This window comes from Bufo gargarizans, chromosome 10, assembly GCF_014858855.1.
Source record: "Bufo gargarizans isolate SCDJY-AF-19 chromosome 10, ASM1485885v1, whole genome shotgun sequence".
NCBI lineage: Eukaryota > Metazoa > Chordata > Amphibia > Anura > Bufonidae > Bufo > Bufo gargarizans.
The window spans coordinates 65,950,603-65,967,618 of record NC_058089.1 but is presented as its reverse complement, the minus strand read 5'-3'; the positions used below and the strand labels follow the sequence as shown (position 1 = coordinate 65,967,618).

The window sequence follows — 17,016 nt, the reverse complement described above, 5'->3', positions numbered from 1 at the left end:
CATCGTTGCATTTGACTTTCATGGTAAAATATGTATCGATGTGATGCAGGAACTACTAAGCCCTCTTATATTACCCTCAGTAAGTAGACAAATATAAAATAAATATGATTTTATTCTATTGTGCCAAATGAAATTAATGATACAAGTACAGTACCAGTCAAAAGTTTGGACACACGCCATGCTTTTTCTTTTTTTTTCTAACTTATAAATGTATATTGAAGAAATGAAAACAATGAAGGAACACCTATCGAGTAGTAAACAAAATGTGTTAGACCAGAATCCGTTTTATATTTTAGATTCTTAAGTAGCCCACTTTTGCTTTAATGACAGCTTTGTTGATGACTTTATTATGGGACCATCATTTGTGTTTTCAACAGGACAATGACCCTAAACATACCTCCATGCTATGTAAGGGCTATTTGACCGAGCAGGAGAGTGATGGAGTGCTGCATCAGATGACATGGCCTCCATAGTCACCCAACTGTAACTGAGATTTCTTGGGATGACTTGGACCACAGAGTTCTCAGCACTTCTGGAAATCCATTCTTGACTGTTGGAAACTATTCCATGTGACTACCTCCTGAAGTTGATTGAGAGAATGCCAAGAGTGTGTATAACTGTCGTAAAAATAAAGGGGGCTACTTTGAAGAATGTAAAATATAAAACATATTCTGATTTAACACTTTTTGTTTACTACTTAATATCATATGTTCCTTCATCGTTTTCATGTCTTCAATATGAATCTACTATGTAGAAAATGGAAAAAGAAGAAAAAAAACATGGAATGAACAGGTGTGTCCAAACTTTTCACTGGTGCTGTATGCTAATAATACATTTTACATAGCAATAATCTGTAATGTACATGGAGCAAACAAGACTGAGGATGTTACTCTTATTATCATTCTTAGGGATCGTATATAGTGTTGCTCCCCTCTGTTTTACAGCAGACTGTTTGTTGCAGGGATAGTAGAGGGCATGTAAGTAGTATGCCTTTATAGAAGAATCATTTTGGTAATGTTACAACTAGAGATGAGCGAATTTCATATTCTTTCAAATTCGTTCACACTTCGTATGGTGGTAAAAGGTGAATTGTGTTATGGATTCCGTTACCACGCACCATAACGCAATTTCATAACGGAATGACTTTAGAGGCATTCCATTATTCATTCCGCCATAATAGAAGTCTATGGGCTGCAAAACGGATCCGTCCCATTTCCGTTATGCAGGAGAGGACTCCCCTGCATAACGGAAACGGGACGGATCCATTTAGCAGTTTATAGACTTCTATTATGACAGAATGAATAACGGAATGCCTCTAAAGGCATTCCGTTATGCATTCCGTCATGAAATTGCGTTATGGTGCGTGGTAACTCAATTCACCTTTTACCACCAAACGAAGTGTGAACAAATTTCAAAATATGAATTTCGCTCATCTCTAGTTACAACTGGAGGAATCTTTTAGATACATGTTATGATTATATTGGATATCTGCTCTTTAAATTGTATTTGTACTCTTCGTCAACTTAAGGCCTCATGGACACGACCATTGTTTTATTCCGTGTCCGTTGTGCCGTTTTTCGTGATTTTCTGCGGACCCATTGACTTTCAATGGGTCCGTTGAAAACTCGGCTAATGCACCGTTTGTCATCCGCCTCTGTGATCCGTGGTTCCAGTCCGTCAAAAAAATATAACCTGTCCTATTATTTTCGCGAAAAACGGTTTGCGGACCCATTAAAGTCAATGGGACCGCTAAAAAACACGGAGGCACACAAGATTGTCATCCGCATCCGTTTTTTTCCTATCATTTGCATGGCAAACCTGTATTAGATTTTTTTTTACTATCCTTTATGTCTGGTGATCCTCCAAAAATAAAGGAAGACACACGGAAACGGATCATGGAACAACGGAACCCAGTTTTGCGGAACGGAACACAACAACGGTTGTGTGCATGAGGGCTTAAATTGATGAAATCATGGTCACACACCAAACTCGGATTTGTCTTTTATTCAGATGGGAAGGTGTTAATCATGGGGAGGTGTAATAAGTAACAGAGAACTGTTTTTCTCTTCCAGTTTATAGAACCTTGTAAAGCTTCTAATTGGTCTTCTTCAGATGTTCAACTGTTTCTCACTCAGTACACAGCATCTGCTCGTGCTCTTGATGCCTTCAAGTGAGTGTTTTATTGCTTCCATTGATGTAACTGCAGCACATCCTGTACTGTCTTAAAGGGGTATTCCAGATTTTAATTTTCTATCAACAGAATAGGCCATTATTATCTGAACGGTAAGGGTATGACTCCATGCACCCCTGCTGATCAGCTGTTTCCGAGTAGTTTCCCTGCCTGAAATCAGAGGTGGAAGTTCCATTGTGTAACGGACAGGGGTGCAGAATGTAGGACACCTTGTGAATCAGATATTGATGTCCGGTGCTAAAGATAGGCTATCAATATTAAAACCCTGGAATGCCTCTTTTCTTTCTAGCCTGTTGTCATTGTTTTCCTTGTACCTTCCTTCCTAAAATTCTTTCATTGGTTTCTGATATAGATACTACTTGATAAATCTTCTTGTCCCTCATTTCATTACAGTCGTTCACTACAACTAAATCAGTGGGTTTAATTGTATCCACTTATCGGACCTGTAAAATCATGATCTATGGGCTAAAATTGAGCTTTACAGAATACATTGTAGACTAGTTAAAAGCAGATTGAAATATTGAAGTACACCGTTAGCATATGTGACTCTAGGATGATCTTTAGTAGGGTTAGTTGCACCTACAAGCTTAGCATATAGTCCCAGAGACTTATTCCCTGTAGACATTTTATTATGGCCCAGGAAGATATTAAAGGGATTGTTCCATGACCAATACTTATCCCCTGTCCATGGGACTGCTAGGGACCCAGCTAATTACAAGAACAGGGAGCCTTGTTTTCCTCCTTCGAATGGAGCGGCAGTCACATATGCGCACTGCAGATCCATTCAACTGTATGGGACTGCCAGAGAGGGCCAAATAAGTTTGGAGACAAATTTTGGTTTTCACAAAGTTTGCTGCTTTGGTTTTTATGGTGGCAATTTGCATTACATCTACATTGTTATGAAGACTAATCAGATGATTTGTAATTTATTTCAAAATCATTCCTTGCCATGAAAAATTTATTTATGAGAAATACCCATTTTCACAGCATTTTATCCGTGCCACAAAGTGCCCTGCTAACGTTATTTCAGTGATTTGCTTGTTAGCGAGAAAGTGTTAACGAGGTCAAGGCAGCTTATACAGTAGCACCCTGTCATTGAATTAGAAGAGCAGACTGTATGCTTTAAAAGGTGGTTGGTGCTTGAAATCATTGTCCTCTTCTGTTAACCATGTTTCTTCCAAGGAAATGCATGCAGTCATCATTACTTTGCTTCAAAAGGGCTTCACAGGCCAGGACATTGCTGCTTGTAAGAGTTCACTTTAAAGTGTGACTGACATTCTTTATTTTTATTTTTGCAGTGTTTTTATTTTTGTAGTGTGTAGGGGCTGTGATACTGACCATTTTTGTAATACACTTTAATTACTGATATCATACATTTCTATCAGAAAAATATCTCTAAAGTGGCCCATATTGAGCCTAAGCAACGCTCCTCTGTCTTCTGTGTACATAACTGTGAAGACGCACTAAAAACTGACCGTGTTTCTTACTGTGTTTACTGTTTCTTGCAACACAGTAAATCAATGCAAGATGAGCCATAGGGTATGGTCAATACTACAGTTGTGGCCAAAAGTTTTGAGAATTACATAAATATTGGAAAAGTCGCTGCTTAAGTTTTTATAGTAGCAATTTGCATATACTCCATAATGTTATGAAGAGGGATCAGAAGAATTGCATAGTCCTTCTATGCCATGAAAATTAACCTAATCAAAAAAAACTTTCCACTGCATTTTATTGCTGTCATTAAGGGCCTTGCTGAGATCATTTCAGTAATAGTCTTGTTAACTCAGGTGAGAATGTTGACAAGCACAAGGCTGGCAATCATTATGTCAGGCTGATTGGGTTAAAATGGCAGACTTGACCTGTTAAAAGGAGGGTGATGCTTGAACTCATTGTTCTTCCATTGTTAACCATGGTGCCCTGCAAAGAAACGCGTGCATCCATCATTGCGTTGCATAAAAATGGCTTCACAGGCAAGGATATTGTGGCTACTAAGATTGCACCTCAATCAACAATTTATAGGATCATCAAGAACTTCAAGGAAAGAGGTTCAATTCTTGTTAAGAAGGCTTCAGGGCGTCCAAGAAAGTCCAGCAAGCGCCAGGATCGTCTCCTAAAGAGGATTCAGCTGCGGGATCGGAGTGCCACCAGTGCAGAGCTTGCTCAGGAATGGCAGCAGGCAGGTGTGAGCGCATCTGCACGCACAGTGAGGTGAAGACTTTTGGAAGATGGCCTGGTGTCAAGAAGGGCAGCAAAGAAGCCACTTCTCTCCCAAAAAATCATCAGGGACAGATTGATCTTCTGCAGAAAATATGGTGAATGGACTGCTGAGGACTGGGGCAAAGTCATATTCTCCGATGAAGCCTCTTTCTGATTGTTTGGGGCATCAGGAAAAAGGCTTGTCCGGAGAAGAAAAGGCGAGCGCTACCATCAGTCCTGTGTCATGCCAACAGTAAACCATCCTGAGACCTTTCATGTGTGGGGTTGCTTCTCATCCAAGGGAGTGGGCTCACTCACAATTTTGCCCAAAAACACAGCCATGAATAAAGAATGGTACCAAAACACCCTCCAACAGCAACTTCTTACAACAATCCAACAACAGTTTGGTGAAGAACAATGCATTTTCCAGCACGATGGAGCACCGTGCCATAAGGCAAAAGTGATAACTAAGTGGCTCAGGGACCAAAACGTTGACATTTTGGGTCCATGGCCTGGAAACTCCCCAGATCTTAATGCCATTGAGAACTTGTGGACAAACAAAAACCCACTAAGGCTACTTTCACACTAGCGTTCGGGGCTCCGCTTGTGAGTTCCGTTTGAAGGCTCTCACAAGCGGCTCCGAACACATCCGTATGGCCCCAATGCATTCTGAGTGGATGCGGATCTGCTCAGAATGCCTCAGTCTGGCACCGTTTGACCTCCGCTCCGCAGGCGGACACCTGAACTCTGATTGCAGCGTTCGGGTGTCCGCCTGGCCGTGCGGAGCCAAACGGAACCGTCCAGACTTACAATGTAAGTCAATGGGGACGGATCCGTTTGAAGTTGACACAATATGGCTCAATTTCAAACGGATCCGTCCCTCATTGACTTTCAATGTAAAGTCTGGACGGATCTGTCTGACTAACTTTCACACTTAAAACATTTTTCTGAAATATAATGCAGACGGATCCGTTCTGAACGGATTCCATCGTCTGCATTATAGGAGCGGATCCGTCTGTGCAGACACCAGACGGATCTGCTTCGAACGCAAGTGTGAAAGTAGCCTAATTCTGACAAACTCCAAGAAGTGATTATGAAAGAATGGGTTGCTATCAGTCAGGAATTGGCCCAGAAGTTGATTGAGAGCATGCCCAGTCGAATTGCAGAGGTCCTGAAAAAGAAGGGCCAACACTGCAAATACTGACTCTGCATAAATGTCATGTAATTGTCGATAAAAGCCTTTGAAATGTATGAAGTGCGTGTAATTATATTTCACTACATCACAGAAACAACTGAAACAAAGATCTAAAAGCAGTTTAGTAGCAAACTGTGAAAACTAATATTTGTGTCATTCTCAAAACTTTTGACCACGACTGTACTCTCCAATACAAAGACAAGATGGGACGTTTATCATTTGAGATTGTTTTTGTGTCACTTTTAACTGTGGTTTTGCTTTGTGTTGTTGAGCCAGGTTTCTACCTTTCCCCGCCAGAGCCCATACACAATAATGGGACCTGGCGGGGATTTGGCCAGACAAAAAACACTTCAAGCACCGTATTTTGTCTGCTGGAATCCACCACTAATGCTGAAAACATTCCTATTATAGCCAATGGTGCCTGGCGGTACTCAGACCTGTCAGATACAATAAACTCCTGCATGCTATTCCTCTGAACATATGAATATTCCTCTGAAAGATTTTAACGCTAGTGTGAAACTAGCCTTAGTCTTTAAAAATTGGCCAGGGGGCCTGGTGTAGGTTGCAAGTTTTTTGTGACATTTCCAAGTATTGCAGAAAATAGCTGTGCGATAATTCATGTTGAATCTAAATTTTCTGCCTAAATGTACACCACTGGCGTGGCTCTCTAATTGTTGCAAAAAAAATTAAAAAATTGCAAATGCCATGACTTGCAACATTTTTACACCAGCAAACAGACTTAGGGCTCTTTCACACTTGCGTTCTTTTCTTCCGGCATAGAGTTCCGTCGTCGGGGATCTATGCCGGAAGAATCCTGATCAGTTTTATCCTAACGCATTCTGAATGGAGTGAAATCCGTTCAGGATGCATCAGGATGTCTTCAGTTCCAGAACTGAACGTTTTTTGGCCGGAGAAAATACCTCAGCATGCTGCGCTTTTTGCTCCGGCCAAAAATCCTGAAGACTTGACGCAAGGCCGGATCCGGAATTAACGCCCATTGAAAGGCATTGACCCGGATCCGGCCTTAAAGGGACACTGACAGGCCCAATTAGCATATTTAGGTATATATACGTCAGTACAGGTCTTATAAAGTCTATTAAAATGATCTAAGTATCCCCCCTGTCCACCTTATAAATACCGAAATATAAAGTTATATAACCTGCTTGTCCGGTCACCAATCTGCCTAAGGGGCGGCGTTTCATCACAAAATGCGCCCAGCCAGCCGCTCCCAACTGCCGTTCTGAAGCCCCGCCCAGCTCATCAATATTCACTTCGCTGGGCAGCGGCTAAAACTCTCCGGACTCAAGTGCTGCAGCCTCTGTTTATGCGCATGCGCCGGGCACTTGAGTCAGGAGAGTTGTAGCCGCCGCCCAGCGAATTGATGGGCGGCACCTGAATATCGCTTCTGGAAGCTAGGATCACATGGGGCGCCGGCCCGCGTCCACTTCCTGTAGGTGGAACGCAGGCGTGGAGCGCACAGGCTTACGGTCCGCCTATTCCTTGCTACTGCCCATGCGCCTGACTCAGCAGTGGAACGCATCGACAGAATATGCGTTTCACACAGTTCTTCTCCGCTGTACATGGTAAATGCATATAGCGGAGGGTCTGAAACTGTACCAGCGCTGGGATCCTAAAAATGAGTACTCCCTTCCTGTGGTCATGAGGGATTGACAAACATAAGGGACAGGGAATCACTCTATTTACATTTCCATAGCTTTCCATAGCTGGGCGACGGCTACAACTCTCCGGACTCAAGTGCTGCAGCCTCTGCTGTCGGGAGAGTTGTAGCCGCCGCCCAGCGAAGTGAATATTGATGAGCTGGGCGGGGCTTCAGAACGGCAGTTGGGAGCGGCTGGCTGGGCGCATTTTGTGATGAAACGCCGCCCCTTGGGCAGATTGGTGACCGGACAAGCAGGTTATATAACTTTATATTTCGGTATTTATAAAGTGGACAGGGGGGATACTTAGATCATTTTAATAGACTTTATAAGACCTGTACTGACGTATATATACCTAAATATGCTAATTGGGCCTGTCAGTGTCCCTTTAAGCTAAACGTCGTTTCGGCGCATTGCCGGATCCGACGTTTAGCTTTTTCTGAATGGTTACTATGGCTGCCAGGACGCTAAAGTCCTGGCAGCCATGGTAAAGTGTAGTGGGGAGCGGGGGAGCTGCATACGGTACTTACCGTCCGTGCGGCTCCCGGGGCGCTTCAGAGTGGTGTCAGGACGCCCCACGCACATGGATGACGTGATTACATGGCACGTCATCCATGCGCATGGGGCGCTCTGACGTCACTCTGGAGCGCCCCGGGAGCCGCGCGGACTGTAAGTATACCGCTCCCCCGCTCGCCGCTCCTACTATGGCAACCAGGACTTTAATAGCGTCCTGGGTGCCATAGTAACACTGAAAGCATTTTGAAGACGGATCAGTCTTCAAATGCTTTCAGTACACTTGCGTTTTTCCGGATCCGGCGTGTAATTCCGGCAAGTGGAGTACACGCCGGATCCGGACAACGCAAGTGTGAAAGAGGCCTTATCCTATTTAATAAAAGTTCTGATTTTATTATTCGTAGCACAAAGCTGGTAAGTATATGATCTTTGTTTATAACCTGAATTCAATTGCACATAGAGTTATGTCTAGGTGCAAGGTTTACTGAAATGTATAGTTTATTTCACTTTTGACCGTGCTTACTGCTTTGTTCTTTTCAGGCAGCAGGCTCTTTGGGAGAGATACATGGGCACCTTACGAAGCTGTCTACTGAAAATGTATCACAGCTGATTGTTTTCCTGAGTAAATTCATGGCCAACCCTGAAGAAATTCATAGTCGTCTAATACCATCACGTCTCACAAATATCACAGCAATAGATAGGATAGGCCAATCTTCACAGTCCCCCGCTAATGTCTTTAATTTTTTTTGTATATACTGTATGTACATATGGAATGTATAGAGATGTTTTTTAATAAATTTCCTTACATCTGTTTGTTCTTCGGTGTATATTCAGCATTTGACAATGATACACAATCATTTTTCACCTCTCTGGACATTTAATATTATTTGCTGCAAATTAACCTTTATATGGAACCTGTCAACATGTGAACTAGCAGGCTCTCTCATTACAAAGAACTATATTTCACCCTGGGGTGTTTCAGAGAAAACAGGGAGAGCCAGGCTCACAGAGAGTGCCCACTAGGTGTTTCTTGCTTCCCTCTGCCTGGCTCCGCTTGATTGTCAGGTCGCTCCCTACAGTTAGTTCTTTGCAATGAGGTTGGCAGCATGATTCTACTGACAGGTTAACTTAAAGGGGATATCCCAGGTGTAATGTAAACAATGAAAATCAGACATCATATAGTACATGACAATCTCTTTCTAAGAAGCTTAGAACCAGCCCTGTACCTCACATGCATGGATCCAGATATCTGCCCATTAAAGGGGTTGTCAGAGTTATGAAAAAAAAATATAGCAGTGTAAATCGGATGTTCAGCAATATATACCGTATTTTTCGCTTTATAAGACGCACCAAGGTTTTGGAGGAGGAAAATAAGAAAAAAAAATTTGAACCAAAAGGTGTGCTTTTGGTAGGTTTTTAACTAATGGTGGTCTGTGGATGACGCACTGTTATGGGGATCTGTGGATGACGCACTGTTATTGGGGTTTCTGTGAATGACACTGAGGGGGGGGATCTGTGAACAACACTGAGGGGGGGGATCTGTGAACGACACTGAGGGGGGGGATCTGTGAACGACACTGAGGGGGGGGGATCTGTGAACGACACTGAGGGGGGGGAATCTGTGAACGACACTGAGGGGGGGGGAATCTGTGAACGACACTGAGGGGGGGGAATCTGTGAACGACACTGAGGGGGGGGATCTGTGAACGACACTGAGGGGGGGGGGGGGGTCTGTGGACGACACTGAGGGGGGGGGGATCTGTGAACGACACTGAGGAGGGGGGGGATCTGTGAACGACACTGAGGGGGGGGGATCTGTGAACGACACTGAGGGAGGGGATCTGTGAATGACACTGAGGGGGGGGGGATCTGTGAACGACACTGAGGGGGGGATCTGTGAACGACACTGAGGGAGGGGATCTGTGAATGACACTGATGGGGAATCTGTGAATGACACTGATGGGGGATCTGTGGATGACACTTATGTCATCCACAAATCCCCATAAATGTCATCTATAGATCCCCCATCAGATGCATCAGTGTGGAGGGAGAAGGCGGGGACACTCATGACGGGGCCCGGTGCAGTGTATATGCTCTGTACGGTACTTAATGCTATACTTACGGTACTACAGTAAGACGGTGCAGACCGGCAGCTTCCTCGGTCATGCGCCACCTGCCCCAGCTCCCTCCTCATGCGCCGCCTGCCTGCTTATCTCACTTTATGAATGAACAGGCGGCGCATGACAGAGGGAGCTGGGGCAGGCGGCACATGAGGAGGGAGCTGCGGCAGGCGGTGCATGACCGAAGGAGATGCCGGTCTGCGCCGTCTTAATGCTATACTTACGGTACTACAGTAAGTACCGTACAGAGCATATACAATTAGATATAGATCAGATTGAATGTTTAACAGTTGCGGAGCTCGGTGTATTAGAGTAGAGTCACTGCACCGGGCCCCGCCATGAGTGTCCCCGCCTCCTCCCTCCACACTGATACTTTGCTGGCCGCGCTGTGCATCATAGCGGCCAGCGAAGTATTCGCTTTATAAGACGCACTGCCATTTCCGCCCCACTTTGGGGGGGGATGCACTGCCATTTCCCCCCCATAAAGCGAAAAATACGGTAATTAAGCTAAGCAAGTTTTAGGCAAAAAAATAAATAAATATATATATATATATATATATATATATATATATATATATATATATATATATTTCCCTGGTTCTCTTTTGGCCTCTGTTTACCTGCAATTACAACAATGCCTGAGGCTTTCCTCTCCTCATGAATATTTGTGCACTGCTGCCCTAAATGACATGTCTGACTGCTGGGATACTCATCAGAATGTTGTATGTGTACGACTACAAGTCCCAGATCTACAGTACAATGACACTGCTGATGCACACAGGATCTTCCTCCTACCTGTTCTTGTGCAATGTCCTGCAGAACTCCTCCAGTCCGTCAGTTCTGTGTCTGCAGGATGAGGATGGGAGATCCTCTGTCTCTTCACTGCCTGCAGCTGCTCAGCAAAGACTCCAGCCCTGAGTCTGTGCTGCTAATGGTAGAAGGGGTTAAACATTCCTGAAGAATCCAGGGAGAGGGTAGACAGCAGCAGATGGCAGTGCAAGGGGGCATGGCCAGCACAGTCTCATGCACAGACACAGATCTGCTCCCCAGGAATCTACATGAAACATCATCAGAGCAGAAGAGGTCATGTGATCCTCAGTGAAATCTGAGAAAGGAGCCACTGCAGATGAAGTAAGGCTACTTTCACATTATCGTTTTATGCAAATCCGTCATGGATCTGCAAAAACATTTCCGTTACCTTAATACAACCGCATGTATCCTTCATGAACGGATTCAGTTGTATTATGTCTTCTATAGCCATGACGGATCCGTCATGAACACCATTAAAAGTCGATGGGGGACAGATCCATTTTCTATTGTGTCAGAGAAAACGGATTCGCCCCCATTGACTTACATTGTGTGTTAGGACAGATCTGTCTTGCTCCGCACCACATCCCGGACCAAAAAAACGCTGCTTGCCGTGTTATTCTGTCCATGATGGGAGCGCAACCAAATTGAATTTAAATCGGAATTCTATGATGGATCTCAATAGCGGAATTAAAAATGCTAATGTGAAAGTAGCCTAAGTCATGGATAGATTGGAGGCTTGGGCAGATAAGTGGCAGATGAGGTTTAACACTGACAAATGTAAAGTTATGCACATGCGAAGGAATAATGCAAGTCACCCGTACACACTAAATGGTAAAACACTCGGTAAGTGACATGGAAAAGGATCTAGGAATTTTAATAAACAGCAAACTAAGCTGCAAAAACCAGTGTCAGGCAGCTGCTGCCAAGGCCAATAAGATAATGGGTTGCATCAGAAGGGTTATTCACTTTAGAAAAAAGACTGAGGGGAGATCTAATTAATATGTATAATATATCAGGGGTCAGTACAGAGATCTATCCCATCATCTATTTATCCCCAGGACTGTGATTGTGACGAGGGGACATCCTCTGCGTCTGGAGGAAAGAAGGTTTGTACACAAACATAGAAGAGGATTCTTTACGGTAAGAGCAGTGAGACTATGGAACTCTCTGCCGGAGGAGGTGGTGATGGTGACTACAATAAAGGAATTCAAGAGGGGCCTGGATGTATTTCTGGAGTGTAATAATATTACAGGATATAGATACTAGAGAGAGATTGTTGATCCAGGGAGTTATTCTGATTGCCTGATTGGAGTCGGGAAGGAATTTTTTATTCCCCTAAAGTGGGTAAAATTGGCTTCTACCTCACAGGTTTTTTTTTTTCTGCCTTCCTCTGGATCAACTTGCAGGATAGCAGGCCGAACTGGAGGGACAAATGTCTTTTTTCGACCTTATGTACTATGTTACTGTGGATGCTCAACCTGCAGCCCTCCAGCTGTTGTAAAACTACACCTCCCAGCATGCCCTACTGTATGCTGATAGCTGTAGGCTGTCTGGGTTTGCTGGTCATTGTAGTTTCTCGTACATTCCATTGGGGGACACAGACCATGGGTATAGCTTAGAGGTATTACTAGGAGGGACACTATGCAAAAACGTAGCTCCTCCTCCTTGGGCTATACCCCCAGACACCTCCAGGAGGACTTCAGTCTTTGCTTAGTGTCTGTCCAAGGAGGTGACGCTTACTCTTCTCCTGTTTGTTATTTTTTTTTTTCTGTTTTCAGATGGGGACGCAGGTCAGCATTGCGCTTTCCTGGCCCCCGTGGAGTGTCTGCCACCGTCTTTCGACGTGTCCTGGCTACCTCCCATCCCCCCACAGAAGAAAAGTGGATCCAGGCTCAACATGTCAGCTCTGGCATCCCACCAGCTGCTGGGACGCCTGCTGCCTACCCTCCTCCAGAGCACTGTTCTCCTGAATTGGAGTCAGAAGTCTGAAGAGGCGCATCCCTGCTGGTCTGGACATCGAGGGAGCATGCTGAGCAGATAAGTATTGCCCAGTCCCTCCCCCTCCCTCTGTGTCTGTTTGTCTGTGGCTACCTGGGTGAGCTTGAAGAAGGATCCTGAACTGGAGTACTGGCATCTCTTCCCCCTTAAATTGTGGGCTTCAGCGCTTCTCTCGTCGGGCCTTGGCTGCTGCGCTCTCTCAGCGCCCGCCGGCAGGCCGCTACTCTATGGCCTCGTTAACCCCTGCTGCACCACGTGTTTGTTTAAATCGCGCGCATATTTTTGCGCGTGCGCTTATTTTCGCGCGCTTTTTTCGCGCCATAGTGACGCGTTTGGGGGGGCGGAGCCTCGGCATGCCGCTCTGACTCTCCTTACACCGGAGACTCTGTTTGCTCACGGCCGTGCAGCTCCTCATCTCTCTACACCGGAGACTTCTGCTAGCGTTGCCTGGGTGGTAGGAGAACAGCTTGCTCTGCTCCTGATCTTTGCAGCAACTGGTAGGAGATCTTTTACTGTGGGGTTCCATCATGCCAAAGCCTGGGGCACTTAAATCTGCCAAGGCCTCCTCTCAGGCTCTTTTGGGGTCATGCAAGGTGTGCCTTCTGCCTTTTTCTGCCTCTGGCACCTGTGACTCGTGCCCTGCTCCTGGACAGGATCAGCCTCCTTCTCTTGCTCAGCCCAGTCCTCCCTCTGCCCCTGCGGAACCGGCGGTACCCGCCTGGGCTTCCGCCATGTCTAGTGCGGCAGCGGATCTGGCCCTAGTTGCCAAGGCAGCCATGTCCTTCATGGAGCGTATGGCAGCTACTACTCCAGTGGCGTCCACCGCTCCATCTCCTCTCAGTGATTCTCACAGGGGGCGTCTGACGTCTAAGAGGCAGCGTGAGCGGCAGCATTCCTCATTGGATGACTCCGCTTCTCCCCCACACCTTGAGGCATGCCCGGTTGACTCTCCCTCTCGTGGGGAGCGCAAATCCGAAGGGGAATTGTCCGGATCGGACGAGGCCACGGAGCGGGAACCCCTGCCTAAGCTTTCCACCATGGTATCCGAATTGGTGGAGGCTGTCCGTGACACTTTTAATATCCACGGAGATTCCACTCCCTCCACTAGTCGGGAGTTCTTCCTCTTTCCGCCCAAAAGGCCCGAATCCGCGGTGTTCCCCGTTCATGAGGAATTCACAGCGGTCATATCAAAGGCTTGGGACCGACCCAATCAGAAATTTTCGGCCACCAAGCGCATGGATATGCTTTACCCTTTCCCCTCTGACTCGGTGGAAAAGTGGACTTCTTCCCCTAAGGTAGATCCTCCGGTGGCCAGGTTGGCCAAGAACACGGCCCTTCCTGTCCTAGATGGTTCCTCCCTGCAGGATGCGGTGGACAGACGCCTGGATTCACTTTCCAAGTCCATCTTCTCTCTGGCGGGCACTTCCCTGTGACCGTCTTTTGCGTCGGCTTGGGTTGCCAGAGCCCTTACGGCGTGGTTGCGGCGCCACCACCAGGATCTGACGGAACAGGGCGCCCCTGCAGACACTTTGGAATTTATTCTCCAAATGTCTCAGGCTTCTAAATATCTCTGTGAGGCTTCAATGGATATCAGTTCCCTATTTGCCCGTATTTCGGCCCTCTCGGTCATTCAGCGTAGAGAGGTTTGGTTGAAGGTGTGGGATGCTGATGCTTCTTCCAAGCGTTCCCTCGCTAACCTTCCCTTTGAAGGATCTAGACTCTTTGGAGCCCAGTTGGACGAATTCATTTCTGCCGCAACGGGGGGCAAGAGTACTCATCTGCCTCAACCCAGATCCAAACGGCCCTTTCGATCTCGGGCTTCAGGGTTCTGGGGCCAGTCCTTTCGTCGCTTCTCCACAGCCAGGACGTCTTCGTCCTCGTCGGCTGGGGGATCCCAGGAATCCCGCAAGAAGCCTTTCTTCAAACCCCAGCCCTCTTGGCGACCACGGGCACAGTCAACCTGTCCCCCTGCTCCCAAGCAGCCCTCCGCATGAAGGGGTGCCCCCACCCCTCGTGGTGGGGGGCCGTTTGCGCTCCTTTCAGCAGGTCTGGAGGGCTCATGTTCAGGACGCCTGGGCTCTGGAGATTGTGACGTCCGGTTACAAATTGGAGTTCGCGTCCAGCCCGCCGGAACGCTTTTTCCCGTCTCGCGTTCCGGGGGATCCAGCCAGGGCCTCGGACCTCCTTTTGGCGGTCTCCTCTCTTCTGGACCGGGGTGTCATTTTTCCCGTTCCCCCGGAGGAACAGGGAACAGGTTTTTACTCAGACCTGTTCGTCGTTCCGAAGAAGGAGGGATCGGTGCACCCGATACTGGATCTGAAGCTTCTGAACAAGTTTCTAAGGGTGCGGAAGTTTCGCATGGAGTCCCTTCGCTCCGTTATTGCTTCTCTGCTTTCGGGGGAATTTCTCGCGTCTGTGGACATTCAAGACACCTACTTACACGTCCCGATTGTGAAGTCTCACCATCGCTTTCTGCGTTTTGCCATCTGGGGTCGTCATTACCAGTTTGTCGCCCTGCCTTTTGGGTTGGCGACCGCCCCTCGCGTTTTCACCAAGGTTTTGGCGCCTCTCATGGCGCTTCTTCGCACCAGGGGCATCTCGTTGTTGCCCTACCTGGACGACATCTTGATAAAAGCCCCGTCTCTTCCACAGGCCGAGGACAGCGTCCGAATTACCGTTCAATCTCTAGAACGGTTCGGGTGGCTGATCAATCTACCAAAATCCTCTCTGCACCCTTCCCAGAGACTCTCCTTCCTGGGGATGATTTTGGACACCTCGAGTTCTCGGGTGTTTCTTCCGGATTCTAAGTCCTCTCAGATTCGGAGGGCGGTGTCGCTCCTTCTACAAGCTCCTCGTCCCACCATTCGGGAGTGCATGCGGGTTCTGGGCCTTATGGTCGCCTCCTTCGAGGCGATTCCGTATGCCCAGTTCCACACTCGACCGTTACAACAGTGGATTCTTGCCCTATGGGACAAGACCTCTCGTGGTCTGGACGCTCCCGTCCACCTGTCCCGGCACGTTCGGTTGTCTCTCCCCTGGTGGCAGGCCTCCCCGAATCTCTCATCAGGGAGGTCCTTCCTTCCGTTCTCCTGGACGATAGTCACCACCGATGCCAGCCTCATCGGTTGGGGAGGCGTTCTCCGGAACCTCACAGTTCAGGGGGTCTGGTCGACGGAGGAATCCCATCTTCCGATAAACGTTTTGGAACTAAGGGCGATCTTCAACTCCCTCTCCCACTGGACTTCCCTCCTTGCGGCTCGGCCGGTGCGTGTTCAGTCGGACAATGCCACGGCTGTGGCCTACGTCAATCATCAGGGCGGAACGCGCAGTCGGGCAGTGATGCAGGAGGTGGCGAGGATCCTCCTATGGGCGGAGTCTCATGTTCCAGTGTTGTCGGCGGTGTACATTCCGGGCGTCGACAACTGGACGGCAGATTTTCTGAGCCGCACCAAGGTGGATCCGGGAGAATGGTCCCTACATCCGGAGGTGTTCGAGGACATCTGCCGCCGATGGGGCCGTCCGGACGTGGATTTAATGGCGTCCCGGCTAAACAACAAGGTGCCGGTGTTCCTGGCCCGCGCTCGGGACCCAAGGGCGTGCGGAGTGGACGCGCTGGTGTCTCCTTGGCAGCGATTCGACCTCCTCTGTCTTTCCTCCACTTCCTCTGTTGCCGAAGGTGCTGCGCAAGATCGAGGCGGAGGGGATATTAACCATTCTTATCGCTCCGGATTGGCCTCGCCGCGCCTGGTTCTCCAACGTCGTCCGAATGTTAGTGGACGTTCCGTGGCCTCTTCCCGACAGAGAGGATCTTCTATCTCAGGGACCGCTCTTCCACCAGAATTCACGTCAGTTGCGTTTAACGGCGTGGCTATTGAGACCTACATCCTGAGGAAGAGAGGCTTCTCTGATGCAGTGGTGAGAACCATGATCAGAGCTCGAAAGCCGGCTTCTTCGCGGATCTATTATCGCACCTGGAGGGCCTATCTAACCTTTTGTGAGAAGTCGGGTTTTCCGCTGCTTCGTTTCTCTGTTCCGGTGGTGCTGGCCTTTCTACAGTCCAGCGTTGAGGTGGGGCTGTCGCTCAGTTCTTTGAAGGGTCAGGTTTCGGCCTTGGCGGTCTTTTTTCAACGGTCTATTGCCTTTTTGGGGCCTGTGAGAACCTTCCTGCAGGGGGTGGCGCATTCAGTTCCTCTGTATGTTCCTCCCTTACCCCCCTGGGATCTTAACCTGGTCCTGCGCGCCCTTCAGGATGCGCCTTTTGAGCCTCTGAGGGAGGTCTCCCTAGTCTTCCTCACCTGGAAGGTGGTTTTTCTGGTGGCCATTACCTCCATCAGG

At 47.6% G+C, this 17,016-nt stretch overlaps 1 protein-coding gene across 2 annotated transcripts in view; it reads left to right on the top strand.

Moving 5' to 3' along the window:
• The window catches only part of LOC122920677 (FGF1 intracellular binding protein), a 138,906-nt gene extending 130,342 nt beyond the window's left edge, over positions 1–8,564 (top strand). For both annotated transcript variants that reach the window (XR_006386927.1, XM_044270367.1), the window contains 2 exons: positions 2,073–2,170; positions 8,294–8,564. Coding sequence is in view for 1 of the 2 variants with exons in the window: in XM_044270367.1 (XP_044126302.1) it covers positions 2,073–2,170; positions 8,294–8,363 (168 nt within the window). In the remaining variant the exon portion in view is untranslated. The remainder of the gene's footprint in view (positions 1–2,072; positions 2,171–8,293) is intronic.
• The last annotated feature ends 8,452 nt before the right edge of the window (positions 8,565–17,016 follow it).